This window comes from Dendroctonus ponderosae, unplaced genomic scaffold (genome assembly GCF_020466585.1).
Source record: "Dendroctonus ponderosae isolate FM_Combo_2020 unplaced genomic scaffold, Dpon_F_20191213v2 Dpon_F_20191213_1, whole genome shotgun sequence".
Taxonomy (NCBI): Eukaryota; Metazoa; Arthropoda; class Insecta; order Coleoptera; family Curculionidae; genus Dendroctonus; species Dendroctonus ponderosae.
The window spans coordinates 16,125,088-16,136,816 of NW_026017110.1; the positions used below are offsets into that span (position 1 = coordinate 16,125,088).

General features: G+C 31.8%; 1 protein-coding gene across 1 annotated transcript; it reads right to left on the reverse strand.

Annotated features, from left to right (window-relative positions):
• Positions 1 to 1,130: 1,130 nt before the first annotated feature.
• LOC109532846 (molybdenum cofactor sulfurase 2) lies at positions 1,131 to 7,357 on the reverse strand (the record flags this gene model as incomplete). The annotated part of the gene is given in 7 exon segments (XM_019897910.2): positions 1,131 to 1,340; positions 3,466 to 3,582; positions 4,304 to 4,580; positions 4,646 to 4,967; positions 5,431 to 5,723; positions 6,460 to 6,610; positions 7,143 to 7,357. Coding segments are annotated over 7 exon segments (1,476 nt in total), but the record flags the coding sequence as incomplete, so codon positions are not given.
• Positions 7,358 to 11,729: the final 4,372 nt, after the last annotated feature.

Here is an 11,729-nt window from a genome sequence, read left to right on the forward strand (position 1 = left end):
AATTTAACCGCATATTTAAGTGATCGTTATACACGAAGTTCTAATTATTTAATGTTTAATTGAAGTGATGATTTATCTAATTTGAATTTAAGCAGATATTTATAATAAATAATAATTAAATGACTAGAGCGGTTTATATGCATATGAAAATGTAACAAAAAACCGTGAGGCCAATTTTGTAAAGTTACGTATAATGATTCAAACTCTCGTTTTTTCTGTTGAGTGTCTTCAACATTTAATAGTTGAATTTCGCAATGAAGTATTAAGCCTGAAAGTAGTTTCAGCTAATAAATTGAAAATTATTTTTACGTGCTAATCAACGTTTATCATGTTATAAAGTAATTTAAATCAGTCAAATATTTTGTTAACGGATTTATACATACCTACATATAAATGATATAATTTATTTTCATTAATGTAATTCGTTGAAAATTAAATTTGTTATTCAGTTGTTCTAAATTCACGAAATAGATAAAACACGCATCGATGCACTCTTGTTTTTAAATTAGCGATATTAGCCAAACCCGTAATTTATTAAATATTATATTTTACTCGACAGTACAACTGTACAGTTTTCATGTTAATTTATTATTCAATTAATTTTATTCTGAAAATAATTGGGTTTCACTGAATGTAAATTTTCACTAATTTGTACGATTGCTAGTGAACTTTCGTGCTTAAAAATTACATGATGGATTAAATGGGCAGATGTGAGCACATTATGTGTAATGTGTCTAAAACACTGTACAAATAAACACATTAATGACAACCTCCATTTATTCGAAATATCCAGTTGATAAATAACAAACAACGGAAATGCATAACAAACGTTTTATGTTTTTCTATAAATGTTTGCTTTGAAGCCCATTAACGTAGCATCGCATTTTATAGAACAGTATAGTTGTCTTTTTTAATTTTTTTTATCTAAATGAGAATCAATAAATTTTTTAAATCTGTTGTTCACACATTAGTCTTTTTAGTCATAAGAATTGAAATATTCTACAAAAAGCAGTAATTAACAATGTTGATAATTTCGTTGTTTTCTAGAATCAAATCAGGAATTTAGACTGTTCTAATAAGTGAAAATCTGTAATTCATTGCTGGATAAGGCATATTTAGAAACTAGTTACCAATCTGTTTCGGGTGCCGTTCAAGGATGCATCAATGGTTCGATCGATTGTAAGCGACTGAAAATTCGAATGTGAAACAAAACAGGTTTCGATCATTTGCAAAAACTTGTCGGCGTCCTCAAAAGTGGACATGTATCCAAAAGAAATGCGAACTGATCCTGTCGGGCTTCCATCGACTAAATCGTGTTGGTCGCCACAAACGTGGCCAGCCTGAAAAATCATCGAAGTCGTTGATTTTCACTAATCTATTTTTCATCAACTATGAAGCGAATAAAATAAAAAAGAAATGAAAAGACACAATTTAAAGGCCATTCAGGAGAAATCAGAAAAATGCGGAGTTGCGATTAGCTCTAGGGGAATTCGCGAAAACTAAGCACAAAACTTCCAAAGAAATAAAACAGCTAACTTGTCACTGTTGTAAGAAACACCGAAAGTTTTCACTATAATGGACGCTACTAGCACGTATATCGCTTTTTTTAAACTGTGAGAACTTTTTAAAACTTGTGCTAGAGTGCAAAGTAATATATGTTGGCCAATTTACAGCACTCAGTTTCCCGCTATTGGAAGTTCGTGCTCCTTTCTAAATTCGCTCTGGAAACAGCTGATGAGTGAAAGTTTAGCTGAAACCTGGAAAAATGTTTAGTTCTAATTTAAAATGCTTCAATGTTCTAAAAAAGTTTTTGAGTATCTTTTTAAAATTTGGGTGCGATATAGAGAGCTGAATGAAAACGGACTAGGCAGTAAAATCTTGATTTGTAATCGATTTTGCAGCGTTCAAAGTTTCGAGAAAATTTAAGTACAGCAAGTAATTTTTTGGATCTTTTAAAGCATAAAAACCATGAACAATAATTTGCAAAGAACACTAAAACCCCGAAAAAATATTAATGTATCAACTCAAAAATAACGAAGTGATTCCAACCGAAATTTCAAAATTCTAAAATTCTAGTATATGCACTAAGAAACTTAAGAATTCGGTAGCATCATTAGAAAGAAGAATTGAGCCAAATAATGTTCTAATACGATGTGTTTAAGGGACTTGTTTTTATGGACATTAAAGGGCCTAATTTGTTTTGGCTGAAAGCAATTTTCTACATGTAAATTTTGTTTGATTAGTTCCAAATTAATAGCTTAAAATATGCAATTAGATTGGCAAGTAGGATATTTTTTTCCTGAGATAGCTTGACCTAGATATGTTCAATAACTCCCATTTCTTATACTGGACTTGATATATTTGCTCATAAAACCCACATAGCACAGAGTCGTTTTGTTAAAGAAAGCAAACTCGAATCCGGCACGAGGTCTATTGGATTTGCATCCATTTACCTCGTCTCCATCTTCCCAATTTCCACATTATTGAGAGCGATTTATGATCGTCTGAAAAACGGCACGTACGGTAGCCTTTAAGGAATAAAATGGTAGACTGACACGGGACTTGTAAAATATATCATATTACCGTTTCCCAATATTAAAGTCGGACGACGATAAAGAAAGGAGCATGCCGTAGAAACGCGAACACCAGGAGAATAGAGAATCAAAGCTCTAAGAGAAGACACTCCTCATGTTACAGACTATGGGAAAAGGGCAGGGCAGATGTGAATTTAATGGTCATGGGCTGAGCCAAATAATTTATGTTTCAACCCGTTTCGAAATTAATTAAACGCCACGCCATCCCGGGTGCTTTTCTAATACAATAAAACTTTATCAGATTTAATATTCATGCTTGGTTATTTTCACTCAATCTTTTTTAAGCAATATACTAATATATGCGATGCGGCCTTATGTGAAATAAACGCTTGCTTAAAGTGTTGTTTTCACTTTATATTAAAATACAAAGAACAGAATTGTTATAAAAAATGAACGTGTAGAAATCTTATCTGTTGTTAGAAAGTTGATGACCATTCGGTTTTGAGTAAATTAAGTCAAAAGACAATATAGACTTTTTCCTGCAAACTGTGGCAAAAAAAATCAGTTATTACGTTTTATGTATTATTATTATTATATTAGTGTCACACTTGAGGGGAATTCCTCAATTATTTTAAAGCGGACTCCGTGCACATTCAAAGTGCTTTTAATGTTTTTGTTTTTTTTCAGTACTTATGGACAATGTACATTTTTAATGCTGAAAATATTCAATTGTGCCAAGCAGGTTTTCAACTGGACATATTTTCTCAAATATCGCGAGCAACTCAACACTAGTGATTTTATAACTTCAAGACTGAATAAAATGTTAAACAGTTAATAATTTAAAAAAATAGAAACAAATTTTCACAAAATTGCAATAAAATTATAAGATTTACAGCAGTTTTCTTCAAAAGCAAACAAATAATTTACTTACCTCAAACTGATTCTGGACTTTATCAGGATCTAATTTCAAGTATTTCTGGCACGCCCCTGGATTACAAAAGCAACCAGTTCTCAAATGAACTCCATTCAGATTGGCAAAATGTAGAACCTAACAATCATTTTCTAATTGAGTTTAAATTGAAATACATAGTAAATATGCACAACTGCAAATTGAAGAGACAAACAAAAATACAGTATAAAGGGTATTTTACACTTCTTTATAACATAAATTGATTTAACCGGGACTTTTGCCAACTACAGGAATATATTTATTTATAACTGAAATATAATTGATAAAGACGATACATTTAAAAGCTATTTCGAAAATCTATGAAACCAAAATAGTTATAATAATTATAACTGTATTTTGTAATTTTTGTACTTCCAGCGGCCCTGATGATGACTTAACAGTCGAAAGCGTTAGGCCATATTCAAGGGTTGAATTAAACCACAACCCGGATTTATACACACTGTAATACAAGTTTACATTCCCTGTGATTGAATAAGTAATTAGTCATTAATGAATATTTTTTGGTAGTTTTTTAAATGTTTCTTTTGACAAACTAATATTGAACTGAATTTGATTTCTATAATTTTAATTGCATTGCTTCATCGCTGACAATTTCAGTTAGCTGTTTATTTCAGAGAAAACTTCTTCAAATGCAGTTAGTTAAGAATAATCGCTGAATTGCTCATCTTATCTATTATTACTACGCACGCAAATGCGCCACTATCTCGCAAAATATAGAATAACAAAAACGAATCATTATGGCATTTCATAACTGAGTAGATTTTAATTGTTATACCTATTATACCGTAGCGAACTTTACCTCAGAATATCCAACATAATTCCCATTAGGTCTCTTCAAATTGAAATTAATAATACTTCCTTGGGTTTTAACGCTTTCAAACTTCGTGTCGTGGTATAATTCTGCAACAGCTGTTCCATTTGAATGATGCATTTCCATTAGATTCGCAAAAGTGTATTTAGCGACATTAAATGTATGAAGCGAAATTAAATCTGGCGTCAGATTTAGTGTCTGGAGAATATCAAAACCATGCCTTAGGCTAGATATTGATAAAAACGAAATTGTACCATCTTCAAATCTAATAAATAAAAAAAAGCGATTTTAATGAAAAACTCTTCTAGATGAATGAATTTTGCAACTCACTGTTCATAAATAATTGGCTTTGGAATCATGACATTTTGAGCACTTAGAGCCATTAGCACAGTGCCGCCTCCAAAATACGTTTTTGTTAAAGCATTTTCACTGGAGCGTTTGACCAAAAGTGCCCCTAATCCAGTCGGATATCCAAATATCTTATAAAATGATATCGATATAAAATCCGGCTGATATTGATGTAAATCGAGCTGATTTGTAGATGCGAAACAGGCCGCATCCAATAAAGTATACCAATTTTCAGGTGTAGCAAAAAGATGATTCAAAGCTTCGCATTTAACTGTCTTTATCCATGAAAGGGGATATTTTGTCCCTTAAAATGTTTTAATTAAATATTTTAAATTTAATTAAAATCTAATTACATTGAAATATATCTAGTAATCACTGAAATTCTTGTTGAAAACATGATAATCATTTTGTAAAAATTAATCTAGGGAAGTCTAAACTTTAAAATAGAGAAACGCTAAAAGCGGCTGGAAATATTAAATACCTTTCAAACATTTCGCTTCAAAACGTAGTTGGATTCGGTTGAGATAATTATTAATGATGGAATGTAGCTGATCTTGAGAGAATTCTTTTCAAGTCATACACAAAATCTCCTTCAATTATCTAGATATATTAAATTAGCTAGCATATTTTGCCTTTACTTTTGTGGATATGACTATTGTAAGATAAATTGATAAACTTTTCCATTTCTCAAGATTTAGTCGATCCAAAAACACCTTTTCGAAACCCTCTACACCGTGATGGATTTTACAAGTCCCCAACATTATTACCTGCAAAATTGCTCTGAGCTGGATATACAAAAAGGCCGTTTTTTCCGTTCCGCAGCTCGCTGTTGGAATCGGCTGGATTTGATAAAACATTAAAGGCTTCCTCAACTTTCAGTTCGCGAAAGTTGGAAGCGAACTTTCGCATTCCCAACACTGATGTATGGTTGTCTTCTAAATAAGCAAGAGTGCCTCCATTAAATTCAAACGTTTCTCCTATTAGCTTAAGAGCATGGGTTGCGCCTGATGTAAATATCACTGAGTACTGGTCGGGCGATGTTTTGACGAAACTTAACACTCTAAAAGCACAATAGCAAATATTTACCAATATACTAAGACAAAGTAGGTACGTGCCGGTTTCATAAAAGGTGAAAACAGTCGCTAAACGAGATGCCGTTATTTCTGAGGTAATTCAAAGCTAAGCGCAAACTCTTAAGCGCATAATCGAGATATGAAAATAAGAAAAATTATTTCAGTCAAAATGAGTCCGGGACCCCTTGGTTTCCCTGATAGTGGCATTTTCATCGGTGAATAATTGAACTGTTTTTATTTTATTGCAGAGACGGGGAAAATAAACAGCGAATAAAATTTGATGACTGTTGAAGCTTGATGTCTTGTAAAATATGTTCTGATCTCATATGGAAAAGGTTTGAATTATGGTTGGCAGAATTTTATGTTTTGCTTCAAAATTTGTATGTATGTTGCTCTGAATGATCCCGTTCTTCTGCTATATGTGCAAACATATAATTTTTCTTTTACAATACATAAATTAGTCATGCACTCGACGGTCTTTATAGACTTACAAATTTTCAGTTATGAGACTGAATAAGAAAGTATAAAGTATTGTTTAGATATTTTTATGTCTGCAATTGATACATCTTCAAAACTTTTTCCGGTTCTTAATAAATAATATCAAAACAGTAAAACAAACACATACAGCTACTTATATTACAAATATTTGTAAGTTTATAAATATATTACTTTTTTAATAAATCATTTTGTTTCAATTGCAAATGGGAAATAACGTAAACTTACTTATATCTTACTATGTCCACTGCATCTTTAGTGAATTCACTACTATGTGAATGAGGATTTGAATATATGTTGTTAGATAAATCTGTAAAAATATTGGCTAATTGCTTTTCTGAGTACAGCGTTGCTCCAGCATGATCAAGGTAACATAAATCTAAAACCAAATTATTAAACGATTTAAATCTTTTATTTGGACAAATTACCTAAATTGAAAAACATCTTTAGATTAAAATATAGAAAAATTACAACTAGTTTGTTAAGAAAGAAGAACAGTTTGGAGAAAGTCAATTAGGAAAACAGTTTATGAAATCAAGGGCATTCCATTAATTAAATACGGTCGACATTTTTCAAATGTTCCATTAATTTTTCTGAAGGTTCATTGAGCCAGCTTTTAAAGTTTACCAAAAAATACCTTTTGTGCCTTTCAATTAATTAAATCAGGAAACAAAATGTTTACATTTCAAGTCTTTAATAATACTTTCTTTTCCAAATTTCAACCTTCATTTAATTGCTGAGCTATTTATAACTTTGCATTATTCACGCGAGTTTTAAACGAATTTAAAAAATGTTTCATGACAATATTTTCATTATCATATAAGTAATTAATGCATATATTTAAGTTTCCTTTAAAGTCTAGCTTTACTATTTAATCAATTTTACTTGGAACTGTAATCATTACATTTTACCTTTAAGTCTGGAAAATTCACATCTGATTTTCGAAGCTTGTTCTTTTGAATAAACATAGCATTTTTCGTTTTGTATCTTATTCTCTGTTTTTAGGCTTTTTTCCATTGCTATTAGTTTCACTCCCACTTTCACTAATAACAAACAAAAAGCTCACAAACTCTAATAAAAAATTGTATGATTTTAAACTATACCGGTTGCATGCAATGTTCAATGTTCAGTCGAAGACTCATTAAACATTGGGTTAGGAGAACTTTGAGTAATATTTTCTATTTGCTGCAATTATATAGGTACATATTTACTATCCGACAATTCTCCTTGTTTATTTTATATACATCGGTCACAAAAATCATTTTTTAACTGGCTCATTGAAGTCAATAAGTCACTATTTAATTTAATAATGAATCATGCATTCATTGTAGGGCAAAAAGTACTGAGTTTTGTCCATTTACTTCAATATCCCCTTGCTGCTTCTATTGTTAATAAAAGCAGGAAATTACTATCAATTTTGCGGCCGATAGAACAAAACAACTAAATAACATGATATTAAGAAATTATTCTACGAGCAGAGTAATTTTGTTTGATTGATCCAGCCTAATGGTTTTAAAGTTGAAGCCATATCTTCCGTACGCAATAATAACCAGTTCAACTTGAAGAGTTTAAAAAATTTTTTTACTTAATGTGAATCTTTTGTAATGCGGGTGCTTTCACTAGCTAGTCATAAATCTTGGAAAATATGCAACAAAAGCCGGCTCGTCACGATTCCACGCAAGCATAAAAATCTGAAAACTTTTACTACCCATAAACTTACGACACATTAAACTAGGCGACATGAATATTAATACATTCGGACGGGGTATAAGCGCCAAAAAGGCCAATTTAAGCTTTTGGATTAAAATCTAATTGATCCTATTTATATGCAGGGTCATGGAGCGGCAAAAAATCTACTAGATGAATCGACTTTATGTGAAATAATTTATTTGTTTTACACCTAGTTTATTTATTAGACTAGTTTTGTGTGTGAATTTGTAAAGACATTAAAAAATCTTTAAACTTTTTAATGAACTTTGGTGAATACATTTTTAATCAATACACTTTTATTGCGCCATTTTATATTATTTCCACGTCACTTACTTTTGTAATTCAGTCCTTTGATGTATTCATTTATACTGCACCGGTGGATATTTTAATAAAAAAATGACAGCATTTAATATTTTAGTGAATGATTAATCGAGATTTATAATTGAAATTGTTCGCATTTAAAATTCCCTAAAATTTTACGAGATTTATTGGCAGTATATGCATTTCAAGGTAAGCACTTTCATCAAGTTAGTTATAAACACTATTTTTGCTAAACATTTCCATCAGGGCACAAACAGTTACCTTTAATCCCCGTTTCTATATTAACAGTTTTAAATTTCAATGTTTCCATTATCAATTTTAAGCTCACAATTTTTTCCTTCGGTTTTTACTATTTGAAAAAGCCTCTACGACCTACTAAACGCAAAACTGTTTTTTTAGAGATAAACTGTATATAAATCCGGTAGAATAAATTCCTGCTATTTTAGTCAAGTGCCGGAAATGTGAATAACGATTTGGAAATGAAATAATTCTGCAAAGCGGCTTTAGCTCGTATTGCAATGCTAGATAAAGTATGTGGGAAGTAATCAAAACTTTGAACAAAAATATAGCGAGCACGAGATCTTTCTGCCGAATGGCATCAAATGCGAAAAGGGAATATAAATTCAAATGCTGCAATTCATGCGAGTGTTTGCAACAATTTGTTTTTAGGAAGGCTTTATGTAGTTGAAGTGGGCAAATCATCTATAAAATTGTAATATTTCCCACGCTTTATTCTGTTAATATAACGGTTCTACAGTTATTTAAGGAAATTACAACGAGTATTGTTTTCGAAAATGTAGGTAGACATAATTAGATGCAAGAGTAAAACAACCCAGGTGCATAATCAAGATAAACATTTGATAATCAAAATGCAACCGACATTTTTGCGTAAATAATACCGTGTTTGAAATTAAAGCCCTTAAAGGCAAAGCAATCACTGTATTGTTCTGTGCACATTTCCCAGAATGAATATAATGGCTTCATGAAAATTCAGCTAAATTTTGCCATGCAGTAATAAGAGCTTTCAGTTTATAGCTGTTTAAATATAAATAAGGCAGCAAAGGAAACAGTTATTAAAGCAGATCAAAGGAGAGAGTCGGACCGGATTATCAGCAATGTTCTTTTATCTTCAAACTGCCTGATGTTGCAAGGAAAATGGAAATTCGAGGCAAAATACTCAAACAAGTGTACGACCTTCTAATACAGCAAAAATAAATAATGCAACGTGAATTTTTAAATTCGGACGGGACGTGGAAGCTTCCGTTCGAAATTTTCAAATATCTAGACTTTGGGGAATTTTAAAGTAGTCTATTCATATTGACTATTCAACGGGAATTTGGAAATTTATGGAAATACTTCAGATTTGTTTATTTATTTTTATACTCAACGTTCAAGGTAGGCAGGCTCTAGTCGGTTCGCTGAAACTTTACAAAAAAATATCAGCCGTAGGAATGGGTTTCAATTAAAATGGGATGATGATTTACTTGATGTGATGAAGCAAGTGGAACTGTAACAATTGCATATCAAAGACCACTGGCATCTAACATTTCTAAAAAATAGCATGAATTAGAAAATTTATATTTAAAAAGTGAAAAACCGAAGCATCTAAATCCAATAAATGGATTACGAATGGGGCGCAAAGGCGAAGTAGATCAATGTCTTTTCTAGATAAAAAGTTGAAAAGTAGTAAAAGCAACACTTACATTACTTTTGGTTTTATTAGATATATCTGCAACTTGCCAATAATTTCCACCCTATTATTAAAAACTGACGAGCTAGATAATATTATATTAGAATATTTAGTCAGCATTTCAAAAATTATTCATTATTTAATCGATTGCAGTGCCCTTTGAGCATGTATGAATACTAGCTACATAATAGCTACATAATTCGGGCGCAACCTATTTAGCTGTATTTTAACTTCTGGCAACGTTTACGCTAAATATGCTTTGATATAAAGGGAGATACCTACGCTTATTTAAAGAATTTGTTAAGCCCTTTGTAACCGTAGCCTTCATTCATAAGCTCAAAAGCCAGTATTTTACATTGTACGAAATGCTTAACTTGGAATTCCATTCGTGCTCCAACATTGTTACATTCAATTTAAAAATGTTCTTTAGAGACAAGATTGTGATATTTGAAGTCGCACGTTTTCCATTGTTGTTTTTATTCTTATAAAATCGTTAAACTTTTCGCGTTTGGGAATTTGCATGGCGAACATGTATCCGACCGCAATTTCCAGACGTTTTGCCAAGTTTGCACGTAACGAGGCCAAGAAGACACCCGCCTTAAACAGAAATGCACCCAATTTTTAGCAGCTTGCATGAATATAAAACGTGTTATCTCGTGCGGAATCCCATTATTCAGCTTAACAATGTAAGAATGAGTGCAGAAAGATACACAAAAAATATCTTACTTAAGCTCAGTGCGACTCAAAAAGGCAAAATCCTGCGAGCAAAAGCGGAATCCCTGAAATATACGGATAACACTTTATGAATATATATGTATATAAAGTTGTGACAGGCTAAACATATCGTTAAAGTATTAGATATTACGAGAAAAAAATTAACTTCACAACCTGTTATTCTTGTTTGTCGTTAGGAATGTTTCACGGGTATTATTTTCAGGGTAAACCCAGCTGATGGGAGCAAATCGACTCGAAACTAATCCAAAAAGAGCCTGAGATCACAGAACATATTTTGGGGGGATATTTTGTGCCTGAGATTCACATAACTCATAATTTGTACCTACCAATATCAGTAACATTTGGCGGATACGATGATGCCGAAAGTTTAATTTTCTTCTAAAACTTTAAAGATATTTTTCTTAAACAAGCAAGAGTACAATCTTACTAATTGCATTCAATATTTTGATGTCCTTTTACTATCGACTTTAATTTTCATCAACATAAACTGTCTTTATCAATAAAAAGAAGTTACATATTTTATTTTCATTTAACATTCTTCTTTATGTTGCTTGAACTGCTTTCACTTAAGTGTATTAGTCTTTCCGAAATTTTTATCATGTTTGTGCGTTCGTATAGTAGTTGGTTGGAAGGGTTGTGCAGTGGGTTTTGGGGGTGTCTTATTCGTGTTATTAGTCTTAGTGCAATTTGTTTTGTTGTTTGTACATATCGTTTTGTCCTTTCTGTTCCGTTGGCCATGAGTATATGTCCGTAGTCCAAGAGGGGTCTGCAGATAGCTTTATATATTTTTGTCGCGGTATTTGTACTAATTCCTTTGTCCTTGTATGTTAGTGATCGAAAGTGTTTTATTCTTTTTATCATTTCTGTTCTGATGTTTCGTGTGTGTTTAGTGAATTTCAGTTTGTGGTCGATTGTAATCCCAAGGTACCTTACGTCGTTTTTCGATTGTTATTTTTCCGTCTGCAGTTATTGTGGGGGAGTCAGCGTTGAGTCTGTGGTTCGTGAGCAGAAGTTGATTTTTTGTCGCGTTTGGCGTTAGTCT